General features: G+C 36.1%; 1 protein-coding gene across 3 annotated transcripts in view; it reads left to right on the top strand.

The window, feature by feature from the left end:
- Positions 1-6,391: 6,391 nt before the first annotated feature.
- The window catches only part of LOC127848868 (uncharacterized), a 29,937-nt gene continuing 18,165 nt past the window's right edge, over positions 6,392-18,163 (top strand). The window contains exons 1-2 of one of the 3 annotated variants that reach the window (XM_052381543.1): positions 6,392-6,482; positions 17,197-17,348. In XM_052381543.1, the coding sequence (XP_052237503.1) occupies positions 17,214-17,348 (135 nt within the window). In that variant the 5' untranslated portion in view covers positions 6,392-6,482; positions 17,197-17,213. Of the gene's footprint in view, positions 6,550-7,563; positions 7,604-17,196; positions 17,349-18,163 lie in introns of those variants that run through there. The other 2 variants (XM_052381535.1, XM_052381549.1) reach the window with 2 other exon arrangements.

Here is an 18,163-nt window from a genome sequence, read left to right as displayed (position 1 = left end):
AGAAGTTGTTTGATTCCATTTTGCTCTTGCTCCCACATTTTTTATAGAATACAGAAGAAGTTTTTCGATTCTATTTTGCTCCATCTCCCACATTTTTGCAAACGGGTGAATGCTGTACTGCACCATCTCCGGGACTTAGAGCAAAGTAATTAACGATTTTTTATAAAAAATAGCAGAATGCTCTATCTCCATACATAAAATTGCAAATAGCATTAACATATAATTTACTAAAGTAAATATTTAATTATATTCATATTCTCTGTTTGCTGATAAACACTCCGGTATATTTTTGTCCACATACGTGCATAAATAACTGAGAAAATAAAGGTTAAACCTTTAAATGCATTTTTCTCCAAAAAATGAAATTGGTAGTTAGAGCACTATAGTAATCAAGCGACGAAGTGGCACTTGAAAACAATGCATTTATTTTTAAATGCCGCAAAAAGTATACTAGCCGAAATATACCTTAGTATAACAACATACATCTCGTATGTTTTCAATGAAGGCCACAACTTTATATTACGTGGGACGAAATGGCGATTGATTAACTGAACTGTTAAGAGAGATAGTTAAATTAACCTGTGATACCTTTGCGTTATTTGTTTTATTAATAATAGGCGGTTCCAAGGGGGCGGCCGCGGCGTACGCCCCCCCCCCCTAAAAACGCAAAAGTTAAGTCAATTAATTTGATGTTTCACGCTTAACTAGATCTAAATCACCTATTTAAACTCATTTTTCTTCTTTTTCGTACACAACATATCCCGCTAATCACAGACAATCGCTAAATGTTTTAACTTTAGACTCTCTATCGCCCGTTTTTTTCAAGTCGAACTTTGCGATTCTGATGTTTCCCTCTTTTTGCACATTGAATCTCTTGTCGCTGCATTTTACGTCAACAAATATGGATGCGCAAACGCCAAAACGTACACAAGGCGTAACATGCTCGAGAAGTGGTTGTCAAAGCCTTCAAAATCACATAAATCGTGGAGCTTCGCCCCCCCCCCCCCCTGGATCCCCGCACCCACCAGGGGCCCTAGTGGAAAATGACCACAAATGTGAATAAATAGTATTCATCCAGACATTAATATGAATGCACAATTCATCCGTTTCAACGAAGACATTCTTATTTTCAAATTAAAATTATTTAAAACGACCGCTGACAAATTATAAAATCAATGCTCGTCTTTACCTACATTACCGGTACATATTATGTACATTAATACAACAAAAAAGTGTTTGTTCATAATATGTCAGCTTATATTTCCCCTGAAGTAATAACGATTACGAATATAATTTGCAAATGGTCAGGTGACGTCAAATATGGAAATTACCAACCAGGAAGCTCACGCACTGCTTTAACATCCGCCTTCTGCGTTCTCGAAAAAACAAACACATGCAGAGCTGGTTCTTGGTCTAGCAGCAACACACAGGTTCCAAAACTCCTGGACTCAGGTTTGATTCCCCGTTTAACATTAACCTCCGCATGAGACATGAAAAACGAAATGCAGTGTACTTCACATCGGTAACAAACAGACCTAGACTCCGGTGCACTCGACGAAAATGAACTGCAATATCGCGACACAAACAATACAATAGGTCGCCGTGGCGTAGTGGATATGGTGTTCGCCGAGCGACCGGGGTGTCACGGTTTGATCCCCACTGTGGGAGCGTTTTTTCGATCTTTTCCAAAAACACCAAGTACTTGTTTACCGGGGCTCTGCCGGGACGCTGCCGGCTTTCACCGGGGCTCAATCGGGGCATTACCGGCGACAATCGGGGCTCTGCCGGGGCTTCACCGGGATAAACCGTAGCCAGTCCGGGATTGACGGGGACTCTGTCGGGCTGATGACCGGCTTCAACCGGGGCGGCAACGGGAAATAGTGTGACCGCGTTAAAAAAAATCTACGAATCATCCCGGTTCTCGCCGGTCGACCGGCGTAAGCAAACCGGGATGGACCGGGGATCTACCGGCAATAGTGAGACTTGGACTAAACAATACAATAAAAAGGCCAAATGTGTTTTTGTGATGGGTACTGTAAAATCAGGTCATCACATTTTAAGAACGTTTAGTTATAGTTCCAAACGTGAAGCCACACACATATCAGCAAATCTTTAAAAAAAAAACAATATACATCTCAACATAAAAACACAGATCTTAATTACAATAACTGTTAATAGAAGGAATCACACAAACATTAAAGCTTTGTAATAGAATTTTCCGGTATTATAATTGTTAAACTTCATTTTATTTTTATTTCAGATGCTTTACTTATAACCATTTCAACATTTGTTGTCGTATCAATTTCGCAAGTTCATTTACAAACAGCTGCGTTAGCGCAGAGCTCCCAGGTAATTATTGTATGAACCTTGTTCTGAGAAAACTGGGCTTAATTCATCTGCGGAAAGTGTCGTCCCAGATTAGCCTGTGCAGTTCGCACAGGCTACTCAGGGACGACACTTTCCGCTTTTATGACACTTTTCGTTTAAATGAAGTCTCTTCTTAGCAAAAATCCAATTTAGGCGGAAAGTGTCGTCCCTGATTAGCATGTGTGGACTGCACAGGCTAATCTGGGACGACACTTTACGCACATGCGTTGGAGATAAGTTTTGTACGATCTTTCGTCAAAACTTTACGGGTTATCCAGTGATTTTTTATATCTATATTTCAATATAATTTAATTTTGAACAATAAGTGTGATAAAGTGTAATATAATATAAACCATATATATATATATATATATATATATATATATATATATATATATATATATATATATATATATATATATATATATATATATATATATATATATATATATATATATATATATATGTATATATGTATTATTATCTATGATGGTGACTATCTGTGATATTTCTGAATTGTTAATAAATGTTCATATGGATTGTAGTATTATGTTATGTGCACAAATAAAATTATTATTATTATTATTATTATTATTATTATTATTATTATTATTATTATTATTATTATTATTATGCATTATGTCAAGTTTTCCCGGAACGCGATCATTTAAGCTTTTACAACGAATTGACATGTTAATTTTAACGTTTGACACTCAAGTTATTTAACGCATATTTAATTCAATCAATAATAATTTTTCGTCTATCAAGCAATACAAAAGCAACAAGGGACAAAATTGTCACAAAACCAGGTTTTCATTGTGAAAACAAATCTGATAAAGGGAGAAAAGTCAAACTGAACTTTTGAAATGAACAAACAAAATTAACCCCCTTTGTAAGTTTTTTTTTAAAATCTATTTTTAGTCGTGGCGACCTTGACATTGGAGATATTGGCGTGATTCTTTCGTGCGACACACCGTCCCATGATGGTGAACAAATGTGCCAAATGATTTTAAAATCTCACAATGAATGACATAGTTATGGCCAGGACAAGCTCATTTATGGCCATTTTTGACCTTTGAACTCAAAGTGTGACCTTGACCTTGGAGATATCGACGTAATTATTTCGCGCGACACACCGTCCAATGATGGTGAACAAATGTGCCAAATGATTTTAAAATCTGACAATGAACGACATAGCTATGGCCCGGACAAGCTTGTTCCGCCCGCCCGCCAGCCCGCCAGCCAGCCCGCCAGCCCGCCAGCCAGCCCGACAGCCCGCCCGCATTCGCCAATCTAATAACCAGTTTTTCCTTCGGAAAACCTGGTTAAAAATCGATATTTGACATCGGATCGAAAATAAGCAGCTTAATCAATCCTATACACGCTGTGACTTGCTTGTTGAACGGTATTGATCATTAGTATACCACAGGCAGTCAGTGTATACATTGTATTATTTGGTTTGTATTTGTAACATAGACTTAGGGTTAATCCCAAGAATGTGATAATCAAATTGGTAAACTTGCGAGTTCATTAATTCAAGTCTAAGCCACCTTAAAGCCTGTATGTATATATGCCTATTTGAAGGAAGACCTGTATGAACGAACGAACTGATGTTAAAACAAGCGTGTCACCGGAACGAAATACCGGGTAAGTTACGAACAAAAGAACGTGTCAGTGTCTGTGCCTCACTTAAAAATATAGTTGCCCATTGTCGATATGAAGGACGATAATCATTTTGAAAGACCAAGGCTTTTAACATTTAAGATATCACATTAAGTATTATGGTATTATATGTATATATAATACCTATACGAGGGTTATTTTTTCAAACTATGAATTTTTGTCAATATTCGTTGTTGAAAAGTCAAACCATACACAATAGGTGTACATTAAACAATCTGGAACCCCTGGGATAAGCTCGGGTGGGGGGTAGGGTTCCGGGGAGGGGGGCAAATTTATGATACTGCTGCCTGTGGTATGAAAGATAACGCGATAGAAAGATTACTGTATCATGATGTACGAGCGATAACGCGAACGCACATTCTGCTTATTAGATAGTACGATCATGATCATCAGACAGGACGATGACGATAATGTAAAAGGACGATTACTTTAACGCGAAATCACGATAATGAAAACGCGGCAGTATGATGATGATGATAACGCGTGACAGTGCGAAGATGGTTCGTGACAATACGATAATGATAACGTGACAATACGATAACAAAAACGCGATGACACGATAGCACAATGTTGTAATGGTAAAATTGCAACAGCACTCTTATGATAATACCAAATTATAACGCATACATTATAAGTGTCGTACACTCGTGTTTTTCTCGTAATCTAGCGTTGCCGTCATAAAGTTCAATGTGTTATCACGTTTTCCTTATATCTATATCGCGAGTACGCGTCTATGGACTGTCCGGCATCGCGTTTAAGATCAATCGATGCATAGGTGATAACACTAACGGGGTCCGTAGTAGATCATTCAGCGACAGTAAGAAATGATATCCGGGATTCATGAACAGAGACTTTCAGACGGGCTATGGATTAGCCGCCAACAAGGTTAATTATTTAAAAAAATGTGTTAAATATCCGTCGAAAGCTTTTGCGTATTTCAAACCGCCATTATAAAATTATGTGTTTGCTATCTTTATCTAAAAAAAAAATAGCTATTTAAAAAAGGCAGTGGCTAGTCGTACGGCCCCGTACGGCTAGACAAGAGGCTAGTCGTACGGCTCCGTACGGCTAGACAATAGGCTAGCCGTACGGCTCTGTACGCATAGCCTTTCCTATGGAGAGTGTATAGCCGTACGGCTTATAACGTATAGAATTGTCGGTAATAAGTTTGTTTAAGCTCATAAAAGTTTAAAAGTTCTTTATCTATTACGGCTTCCTTTCATGTAATACGGTTGCTTATTTCATTATTTAATTAGTCGACGTTCCTAAGTAAGGTGTGCAAACTTTATATACCACAAACTCTGCTTTTAATCAAATTTAAGACAATTATCATTGTTTTTTCTTCGGTTTGAGCGAACCGTGTCATATTAATGTACAAATGTATAATATCGGTGGATTAAGTGAAGTTTGTATATGGTGTGATTTCTAGTGCATCGCGCACGGCGGTTCTTTAAAGTGACATGATTTAAGATATGCATGTATCATACATGCGAACAACAAAGACACGGATAAGCCTGTGTATTCACAATTTCTTATCAGCGTCTTTGTTGCCGCTGCATCAAATTACACATCAAAATGCAATGATTGTCGTTCCAATGATTTAGTTGTTTGCATAGTTGACATTACATGTCGTTAAATGGTGCCTCATATTGTGAAAATAGGGTATATAACTTCATGTGGTATATGCTTTTGTCGAGTGCTATTATCTGAAAGCAATACAATCATATTTAATTGTTTTCGTTCTATAATACTTTTTAAAATGTATGTCAGTTAACGTTTCCCATTCTCTTTTATCGTTTGATCCTTTTCACGTTAAGTTTCCTTTAATTTGTTTTGTTATAAACTTTTCTCACTGTGATGTCGCAATTTTTATTGACTTAGTTAAGATTATGTACTAGATATATATTTATTGTAAACATTTGATATTTGCATGTACAATGCGTATCTATATACTCCATAACTGTGATTTCTATTTATTGCTGTAAATTGTAATTGTTGTTTGGCGAAATAAATTTACAATTTCATGTTCTCATGTTTACACCCTTTATATACTATGCACGAATCGGATTTCCAACAACGACGAAACATAAACCAGACTGCAAATTCCGTGACGACGACTACGCGAGCTAGTTTAAAGGCTAGAAATTTTGGAATCTGCACGTAGATCAGTAATTAATCAAAATATTTATGTGTTATAACAGCCGTTCGGCTAGACAATCTCCATAAAAAAGGCTATACGTACAGAGCCGTACGGCTAGCCTATTGTCGTACGACTAGCCACTGCCTTAAAATATATCGGGTCTCAAATTGTTTACTGTGTTGTAACCTTTTGTGTCTTTCACAAATCATTCATTTAAAAAATAAGATCACAGAGGGAAATTTAATTCACGACAAAATTTGACCTCGTTAACAACATAGTTTCTCTAACCTGAGTAATGGTTTGATATATAAATCTGTATCCATAATCAATACATAAAGAGAGAAATAGTGTTTGTGTCTGTAAGTAAGAAGCGAGTTATCTATATGCCGTATGGTTGATAGTTTTCGTAGGTTTCCGGACGTTTCCACCAAGACGTTCCCCCCCCCCCCAAGACGTTTCCTCCCCAGACGTTTCCCCCCATTTTAGTTTTAGTGCAGACGTCCCCCCCCCCCCCCCCAATAAATTAATGATTGTTTGATTGAAGAATAATGTTGATTTATTATCAAATTGATTATTTTGTTTATGAAGTCTTTAATTAATCTTACTTATGAAGCAGCTTGTTCGTGTTTTTTTTGGTTCTACAGTTCTTTTTTTTGTTGGTTTAACTGTGTAAGGAATGCATGTAAATCACTAGTAATTGCATGTTGGTGTACTAGTGAAATAAATGGAATATTCTGAAAATCTTACTGAGTATCTTATACATGTTGCTCATTTGGGAGCACAAATGCAACCGAGAATACTGTGTCATCCAGACCCATTTTGAATACACAATTACCACCTTATTTCACTTTGAGTAAACCTGGGCAGGGTTGTGGAACTGTAGTTGTTTGATGTTTTTAATCCAATTAAATAGGTTTAATTGGTGAATTGAAAATTTGTTTAATCACATTTATATTAATTTCAGAACTGTTTTGACAACAGCCTACATAATGGTCATGAAGATAAATGAAAGATTTATTTGTATTAACAAATGAAAAAGATGTCGAAAGTGTATCATATCTTTTAAATCTGCCCCTGTTAAGGATGCATCTATGACTACCATATATAAAAACTATTAATTAAGTCAATTTAAATTAATTCACTTATTAAAATTAATATTTAAAACTATTTAAAAATGTTTTTTGTATGATAATGTGCTAATCTCATCTTATGAATGACTATCCCCCTATAAAGATGTCACCTAATCTCATCAATGCTGATTAAAGGGCCTGTATATTGCACCTCAAGTACCCATTATGCAATAGCTGTTATCAGAGACGTAGATATTATCTGCTGTTATCTTGTATAAAACACTTGCTAAGCTAATCAACCCTTGTATATTGCACCATAAGTGCCTGATTATCTTGTATAATGGTAGGGTGTCGTCCCGATTGTCCCACATTTAGAAATTCAATACACCGTTCAAATAGGTGTGAAGAGGCGTAAGATGGGAAATACAAGTATAAAAAATATCATGTCTAGGATTTATTATGATTAACTACGATCAAAGTATAAAACGATGATTATCTATTGTTTGTCTGCTGTAACATAAATACAATATAAATTTAAAAAATAAGATAAATAAAAACTGTTATTTTATATAATTAAATAACAGTCGAACATCTCAAACATGCATTAATATATATCCATGCGTTATCAACAAATTAACCTAACTTCACTTTTTTCAAAATGCCACGTTGCTGTATTTACTTATAAACACGAAGGGATGAGCATTTTGCTTGACGGATTCAGATTTGTACTAAGTATGTATACTTGTATACTCATTGATTTTACAACATGCGAAGTATTGTTAGTATGCCATTCGAATTAAAGTATACAGAATCTTTATTCAGAGGGGAGATTAAATAACGGATTGAACGATTGATGCTTTGAATCGAAATATTAAGAATAAATGGTGATTGTTAAATAAACAAATTACCTGAGATTGTCTGATTTTTTTAATACATTCATATTGCATTTTATAGGTATTAAATCGATTGGTGATTAAATATAAAATGTTAATAAAGTGTGTCTATATTCCCTCTAATGGAAGAGAATAAAAATAAAATATTTATCGAGAAACACTTTTGTGTTTATGTTATGTTAATTTAATCAAATAAATACACGAAATAAATACCCCTTTTCGAGCCCCAGATATGCGACTTACCTGTCTTTTCCGTTATCGATTTTTTACTCTTAAAATAAAAATGTAGGACAATCGGGAGTAAACCAATGGTAGGTGTGTGTTGTTACTTAATATTAGCGAAAACATTAAAATGCTGTCACATTGTTTTGGCTACAGATTAAATTAATTTTTAAATTGGGATGGTAAAAAGTAATAGTAAATAGTAAATATTCTGCATAACTAAACATATTAGTGTCAAACTTTTTATTATATGATTGTTAAATTTGAAATCTTAAATTGTTTAAAGGCGCCTCATTGTATCATGTATGACGCCGTCAAGTATAGGGTATATACATCAAAATGAAATTCAGAAAATGGGGCGTGGTCAAAAGTTTACCTAATTAATAGAATATTGAAAAATAATTCAAACTCATAACTTGCCTATTATTTGCCTGGTTTTGAAAATATTTTCAGCCTTGTGTTTCTTTTAATTTTTAGCTAGGCTGTTTTCGGAGGAAACCCGAGCTATTGTCATAGCCAGCTCGTTGTCCGACGTCCACTGTCCGACGTCCACCGTAGGCGTCGTGCTAAAACCTTAATATTGGCCATAACTTTTTAAATATTGAAGATAGCACCTTGATATATGGCATGCATGTGTATCTCATGGAGCTGCACATTTTAAGTGGTAAAATTTCAAGGTGAACATCATCCTTCCAGGTCTAGGGTGTAAAAAACAAAGTCAAGGGAAGTAATGAGCTTTAAATGGACATAGTTATCTGACCTGCCCATGTATATATTTTTGTTAAATAAATCAAAGCGGCGCAGTAGGCGGCATTGTGTTTCTGACAAACACATTGTGGTAAAAGGTCAAGGTCATCCTTTACGGTCTATGGTAAAAATACAGATTTAAGGGAAGTAATAAGCTTTAAAAATGGAGTAAATTATTCAATATTGAACATAGCCACTTTATATATTTGGCATGCATGTGTTTCTCATGGAGCTGCACATTTTGAATGGTGATTCTACAGTCATGGTAGTGGCCTTTAATTATTTGCTAATAAAAATAGAGATTTGTTAGAGACAATTATTTTCAAGGGAAGTAATTTATATAATTATAAATCTCATATTATATATTTCCTTGCCAAGAATTGAAGTTCTTTTCTCAGTTACTGTACAGATTTATTATTTTGATTATTTATAACCCAAATGATTGATTTGTCAATTTTTTTTTCAAATGAAATAATTATAATGTGTGTGTGTGTGTGTATCTGGCCCTTACAACACTACAGTCTCACAAGACACTCAACACAACAAAAAAAAAGAATATACAAAGAAATTGTCTACCCCCCCCCCCCCAACAAAATAGTCATCTCGGCCCAATCAAACAAACGTAGTCCCTCTCTTCTATCATCAAATACATGATCTTTCAAAAACTAGCCTGCCCTTCGCAATACCATTCAAACTATATACCAAACAGCAACAGAGAGAGCCCACGTCACCGCAAGTTATGACACAAGACAGCAGAACTATAAATAAATACCAGTACTAACACTATGTACTAATATGTCCTCCTCGAGGGACGTTAAACAGGGGTGCAGTGTATCGGTGCTATAAACCGGGCACTTAAAAGAACCAGGGGCGCCTCTGGAATCGGGGCGTTTCCTGTATCCTGCTCGAATCCCCACTAACACCTCTCCTGGGGCGGAGAGCACAACAACCACACTTGGGTAAATGAAAGCTAAAATACAGGCCATAAACTATAATACTCTGAGTTTTACAACATAATATCAAACATAAATAAATCATATGATATAACAACGGCATTCTTAGATCATTTATTTACTTTACCTATCCAATTATAATAGCAAATATAGCATAACTACAAAATATATACATCCCAGCTTTATACATGGTCTGGATGTTTGGCAGGCGGGTGGGAAAGAACGATGGTGACTCCGGGTGGGGCTTTGGCAGGCTCCATTGTCGGTTCTTGGCTGATCTGTTGTCGCGCGCAGCGAGAGGGTGGATGAGGGTGCTTGTCTCGAGGGACTTCGGCGGTTGGGGGCTCGGGCCGGGGCCGTATGCGGGCGCTGGGGGGCTCGGGCTCGCTCGGCGTGGGTGCGCTCGTGTGGGGGCGGCATGTTCTGCGATCTGGGAACTGCAACAATATACAGCCCTTCACGACTGACCAACGACCGTAAATAACCGACAGACACCTCCTCTTCCGCTCCAGACAAATGCACAACAATCACATACCACATACTATACACAACCATATACAGATCACCATCAAGGGACCCGGAACACACAGACGTGGCACTCTCATACACATCACTCGTTATGAGTGGGGGGTGTGAGAGTGTTATGTATGTGTATTCCGGGTCTTACTTACCGGGTGGTGATGGGATGTGGGTCGCGTTGAGTGTCTTGTACATTAGTAGTGTGCGGGACGCATTGCGGGATCCGCACCTCATCACCACCATATGGTAGAGAGCACATTAAGGTCTCATTGGCCAACGTGCACGGAACTCTCTTAAAAATAAAAATCATTTGGCGTACACCTGGGCAGCCTAAGTAAATTTGACCTACTCTGGCTCAAAATTAACCTTTCTCCCCTGAAAGGTCACAGGGGCAGGTCGGACCTCAAAGACCTTGTGAAGAGGCCAGTAGGACCTGTAAATAAACTCTGAAAAAAAAAAAAAAAAAAAAGTGTGTGTATCAGAGTTTATTTACAGGTCCTACCGGCCTCTTCACGAGGTCTTTGAGGTCCGACCTGCCCCTGTGACCTTTCAGGGGAGAAAGATTAATTTTGAGCCAGAGTAGGTCAAATTTATTTAGGCTGCCCGGGTATTTGCCAAAGATATAATTTAGATCCAAATAGACCAGTGCACGGTGGCCAATGAGACCTTAATGTGCACTGGTAGACAATAGACAATCTCAAAGACAAAATTCTGTCTGGATGCAGCTCACAAGGGTCTGCAGCTCGCCACTCTGACTTTATGGCCACGCTCGAAGTCACCAGCCGTCGTCTTCATCCCAGAGACGGTTTCCACAGCACGTTGAGCATACTGAGTACCGCCGTCCCAGGGTCTGTCTATAGGGCCACCCCCTCGATGTTCTAGGGACTGCTAAGCGCAGAAAAGCAGCTCCAGGTCCGCCCCGTATTTCCTCCACACTGGTGATCTCGCTGTCCCACAATCCCCGTCCCTCTACAGACGGGACCTCTGGCAGGTCCGGGTCAGCGAACTCCCGACGATAAACAGCGGTTGACGAGACCGCTTCATCTTGGGGAAGACAGCAATCCCAGCAATGTGGAAGACGTCCGGCTCGAGGGTGGCAGACTCAGCTGGATTAGCAGAGCCACCCGCAGAAGTTCTGTTCCTTCTAAGAAGATCCTCTGCGGGTGACTCTCGCCTCGGTCGGGACACGCACGCTCCAGCTGCTGACCAAGGATATAATTATAATTTCTTTGATGTTCATTACATACCTGTGGACTTATGTCCATAGATACATGATCAACTCTGGCCTTGGTTGTCAGTGATGTCTGACATGGTCATAATTGACTGTGAGACCCTCCCCCCCCCCCCTTGTTGGATCGGACAAAATTCAAGGGCAGTAATAACCTTTAAAGGGAGATGATTTCTATACCTGCCAAATGATAAATAGAAATTTTATTTCAATGCGGCGCAGTAGGGGGCATTGTGTTTCTGACAAACACATCTCTTGTTGGGTCACTAGGCCAAAGGTCAAGGTCACTGTGACCTCTAAAAAAAAAATCTGACAAGCTTTCGCAGCTGAGCGTGGCACCCATTATGCGGTGCTCTTGTTAAAGAGTATTTTTTAGAAGGTAACACCGGAGTACTAAAATTCAATGTAAAATGTTCATGGTAGCTGTATTGGGCCATTATAATTTAAATGTTTTATAACAATTTTATTTTATCAAAATGAAAATCCCAATATGATATTTATTTAGTCAAAATAATTTGTTTTTCAGTTAAAATTTGAATATAGTTATTATTCTTCATTAAAAATCACAACTTATGGCTTATCTTCATTATGTAACTATCATTTTATGCCTTTAATTCTTTTTAAAAACAAAGAATGATTTACAAAAAATCTAGCTTTTACTCAATTCATTAATACAATAGTTATAATTGTTTAATTTGTAACATACTATTCAACTGAAAATGACCATCAAAGAACATCAAAGATGTGCTTTTACTCAATTTTCAATGCTCTGAATTAATGAAAGAAAAATTGCAGGCACTTATAAGAACAATTATAATTAGATCTATTTAATTGGTAAAATTTGTCAGAGGCTTTCCTACAAACAACTATCAAAAATCATTATTTAATATTTTAATCAGTCAGGACTCAATTTATCAAATTTTTTTTGAATAATTAATTATTAAGTCACATAAAATGCACTCAATTTTAATACTAATCGATAAAGTTTTTTTCTCTTACATATCCCGGCATAATTACATATTACTAATTCTAATATTCATTTTCATATTATGTAGACGTTTCACCCCCAAAATGGGGGTGAAACGTCTAGGGAGGAAACGTCTGGGGAGGAAACGTCTTGGGGAGGAAACGTCTAGGGAGGAAACGTCTAGGGTGGAAATGTCTTGGGGAGGAAACGTCTGCCACCCGTTTTCGTACCCCTGAAAGATCGTTACAAAAGTTTAAAAATTATTGATACATATTGTTTACACACATCGTTTGACACACAAATTTAATTATACTCTCAAATATTTACTTGGGTTATTTCCACTCATACACATTGTAGTGATTTAAGGTCACTTCCAACAGCCTTGCTGTTGAGCTAGCTCTTTGGGGGATACTTTGATCGGTAATATTAGCAACATTAACTATTTTCTGGAATAAATAAACACAAACAGATCATATATATATCACTAATGTGCACATTAAAACAACTTACATGATGTGGTGTGCTCGCATAATAATGATAATAAATCCAAAGTTTTAAACATGTCAGCGGTTCATGAAAATGTGTAAGTGCTTGCTATTGAAAAAACCTAGTATTCAGAAAATTCTGAATTCGAAACTCGATTTTCTCCGGAATCCCCTGCAAGATAGATCATGTGCCTAATTAACCAATCGTAACACACCGACTTTCTAAGGAACCTCCGTAAGAAAGATGGAATCATCAATTCAAAACCTCGACTTTTGGTTTGATAAGGTTTTTTAATCAAATTTTTGTTTTGAGCATTTATCCACAAACAACATGCAAATTGATATAAATGGTAACAGGTATTGTGTTTGCGTCACTGTTTTAGAGTGATTGAAATCGAATTTATAGACAAACTTGAGACTTATTATTTTGACATTGAATTTGATTTAATCAGGACGAACAATGAGCTGTCCTTATGTACCCATAAAAGCTGAGATCATTCAAGAAGAACTAACTACCACTATGAAGGTTATCGGTTTTATTCCCTGCTTGAGCTCCGTATTTACACAATAATGGCAACGAGGCAAACACAAACTGTGAACATGCAAATGGGTCTGAGCTTTGTGTAAGGATTTCAGGGAGCCGTTTGTGTGGCAGTCGACACTAGCGGACTGGGGCCTTGAAATATTAAGAGGGGGAAGGGTGTAGTGATTTAAGGTCACTTCCAACAGCATTACTGTTCAGCTAGCTCTTTAGTGGCGAGGTTAGAGTGTCTGACTTTGTCACTACCACTCTAGAGGTCTGAGGTTCAATCCCCCACTTGAGCTCAGTGTTTTCACAATAATATTTTAATTTTCACCATATTTTTTCGACGCCTTTATTACAACTTATAATGAAAAAAGAATCTGGAGCAAAAAGACTATACATCATTATAAATAAAAATAATGAGCAACCATCAGTAAAAGCAAAATGGTGTACTAAACTTAATGCCACAATTATGAAAAAGAATGGAATAGCATATTTGAGTTACCCTTTTAAATAACTAATGATGTAAAAGTTCAGTGGTTCCAATACAGAATAATTCACTGAATACTTGGAGAAATAGTCTCTTAAATAAAATGAAAATTACCTATGATCCATTATGTTCTTTTTGCAAACAAAGTGATGAAACTTTAGAACATTTATTCTGGGAATGTCAGATCTCTAAAACAATTAGTAACGAAATGTTACCATCTTTTCCATTCATTGATAAGACAAGTTTTCTTCTTGGATATTTAACAAGATATTTAACAAAGTCTGCTAGAACCATAAATAATGTTATTTTATTTTTAAAGCTATACTTTACCATTTTATCACAGACTTAGATTTTAAACTTGAGGATTGTTGTGAGTTGCATCTGTTATTACAATTTATACACCATTGTTTATCTATACACACTGACCAATGTCTATGTTATAAATGTACCTATTAAATTTTCTCTATGCCTTTAACATCTGTTAGTACAATTTATATCTCCTTGGTCCTATATTATATACCCACTGGAAAATGTCTTTGTTTTCTTTTTCTTTTTGCATTTTTTTTTTCAACACAAAATTACAAGCATAATATAGATAACCTTAGATGTTTTGCATTTTTAACCAGGTTTTTAACCAGGTTTTTTAACCAGGTTTTCCGAAGGAAAAAACTGGTTATTAGATTGGCAAATGTGGGCGGGCTGGCTGGCGGGCTGGCTGGCGGGCTGGCGGGCGGGCGGAACAAGCTTGTCCGGGCCATAACTTTGTCGTTCATTGTGAGATTTTAAAATCATTTGGCACATTTGTTAACCATCATTAGACGGTGTGTCGCGCGAAAAAATTACGTCAATATCTCCAAGGTCAAGGTCACACCTTGAGTTCAAAGGTAAAAAATAGCCATAAATGAGCTTGTCTGGGCTATAACTATGTCATTCATTATGAGATTTTAAATTCATTTGGCACATTTGTTCACCATCATGGGACGGTGTGTCGCACGAAAGAATCACGTCAATATCTCCAATGTCAAGGTCGCCACGACTAAAAATAGATTTATTTTAAAACAAACTTACAAAGGGGGTTAATTTTGTTTGTTCATTTCAAAAGTTCAGATTGAGTTGTCTCCCTTTATCAGATTTTTTTTCACAATGAAAACCTGGTTTTGTGACAATTTTGTCCCTTGTTAATTTTTGTTTTGATTTCTCAATCTCTGATTGCATCACACCATTGTGTATGTGTTATAACATTTTATATGTATTTTTTAAATACGTGTTGAAAACTTTCTTTATGAAATCTGTAAAATCTTTTGTTAAATCTGCATTATCAGAGAATTATACATAATACAATTCAGCACTCTTTAGTTATCTTTCATATATATGTGCAATATTATATAGAAAGAATATTCACGTACTTTCATGTAAAATTATATTTATTAAGTATGTAAAAATAGCTTCTTTGAAATGTTTTATTTTTGAAATATGTGTTGTATATGAATGTTTTGAATACAACTATGTTTATATACTCCCTTCAAGTACATGTACATGAACTGCTGCATATAAAATATGTATTTATCACATGCCATAACCTGTTTCCCATGTAATATAACCATTACAAATATTTTTATTGTATACTTGTGTATTATACTTTTTAAGCATTTTCATTGGCTTATTTTCGTTCGACTGACCAAGAGCATTTTTGTTATTTAGTTGAAATAACGTTGCAATGTCAAATGACGTCACGAAATGTTAACAACATTCGGGATTTATCATTATGTTTGCGTAAATATTTATTTAATTTGTTCATTCAAAAGCATGTGATAAAAAAGATCTGCCAAAGGCTTGCTTACTAACAAAATTCCTGAACTTGTTAAATAAAATATGGTATGATATGACAACTAGTGTCAGATCCTATATGTATATAATACTATATAGTGAAAATATAATTTTGCAGATGAAAAAAAAATTCTCCACTTAATGAAAACAGTAAAAACTAATTGCTATGGTGTTGTGTAACAACAAAAACTCTATTTTTATGTCCCCCACTATAGAATTGTTTTTGCCCTGTCTGTTGGTTTGTTTGTTGGTTTGTTTGCCCTAACTTTAACATTTGCCATAACTTTTGCAATATTGAAGATACATGTAGCAACTTCATATTTGGCATGCATGTGTATCTCATGGAGCTGCACATTTTGAGTGGTGAAAAGTCAAGGTCATCCTTCAAGGTCAAAGGTCAAATATATGGGTCGAAATCGCTTATTAAATGTACACTTTTGCAATATTGAAGCTAGCAACTTGATATTTGGCATGCAAGTGTACCTCATGAAGCTGCACATTTTGAGTGGTAAAGGTCAAGGTCATCCTTCAAGGTCAAAGGTCATACATGTACAAATGGGGACATAGTGTTTCACAAACACATTGCTTGTTTTTAATATTGCTATTTTCATCATATATGTAGGTGAACCTATCACCCCAGTTCTCCAGCTAGGCCTAAATGAAAGGACGCCCCACCCTGCCCTTCTAAAGCCCCTCCCTGCCCTTCGGAAGCCCCTCCCTGCCCTTCCGAGGCCCCTCCCTGCCCTTTAATTGATGAAATAATAAATGAATATATATATTAATTTTTTTAGATGTATTATTATTTATAAATCTCATATTACATTGTTAATAGTTAATTCCTCATTATATACATTTTATTTGCATGGTTCATTAAGAATGGAAATAATATATTCTAACAATTATTAATAATATAAAATATGCAACAGGGAGCATTCCGGATACAACTGTGCGCTCGAAAGTGCCGTTTTGACAAAATACTGCGCGCTCGAAAGTGTCCTTTTGACAAAATAGCCCCCCCCTGCTCTTTTGAAATCCTAGCTGGAGCACTGATCACCCTCTTATTACGGTTGTTCTTTTTGCAGGATAATGTCTTAGCGCCATGTCCAGTTTGGAGCTGTTTAACACAGGACAGTATGCACAGTTGCTGATCCAAGAAGACTCTAACAATAGGCCAGACAATCTTTCTGAACAACTTATAAAGCAGAACAACAAAGCTGTCTTGCTATATGTACAGGTACATGTGTATCTGTTAAAGTGTTCCCATTCTTGAGTTTATTTGGACACTCTTAGAAGCTTTACAATATTGAATTGTTATGTGTCCAAATTGTATTTACATCAATCAAATCATATCATATTACAGCCATTGCTTTGATGTGAACCTAATTTCACATGTAGGCTTACATCTCTTAGATACTTTGTGATGTTTTCAGTGGTCGGCCTTTGGTCACATTTTAGGATTAAATTGGTTAATACCTCTCTAAACTGTGATTAAGGACAAGTCCGCAGAAATCATTGGACAGTCAAGTTTTTTTGGCCATAATATATATTTTATTTTTTAATAACTTAAATTATTTTACGATTTGAAAAGAATGATTATTTAGTATGAAAATTATAATTATGCCCATTCAAAAAAATAATTTTATTCACAAACATATCTGACAGTTAACTGCCTAGCATTACTTTTTTGGATTTTAAACCGACGTGAAGAAATAAATTATGTTTGTTGGAGATTTAATGGGAGGTTGCCTTACAGGTATTGTTAAATAGAGTGACTGTTTTGCCCTTTTTTCCTTGGCCAGTTCCTGGTTATTCCTATTTTTGCATTAGTAAATTGTAAAAGTAAGCGTTAAAACTTTTGAGAGTCAAAGTCTAAGCCCAGTTTTCCGATCAATTATATGGCACTTGTAATTTTGATTCATTTGTGTTTGAAAATGTGCAACTTACAAAACTTTTCCTCATAGACACTCAGGTAGTTTCAAAGATTTAAAAACGGTTAGGTATTTGCTATTTTCGCTTATTTCACGAAATATAGCCATGCAATATGCCTTT

Source organism: Dreissena polymorpha, chromosome 1 (assembly GCF_020536995.1).
Source record: "Dreissena polymorpha isolate Duluth1 chromosome 1, UMN_Dpol_1.0, whole genome shotgun sequence".
NCBI lineage: Eukaryota > Metazoa > Mollusca > Bivalvia > Myida > Dreissenidae > Dreissena > Dreissena polymorpha.
This window is presented reverse-complemented; position numbering and strand designations above follow the sequence as displayed.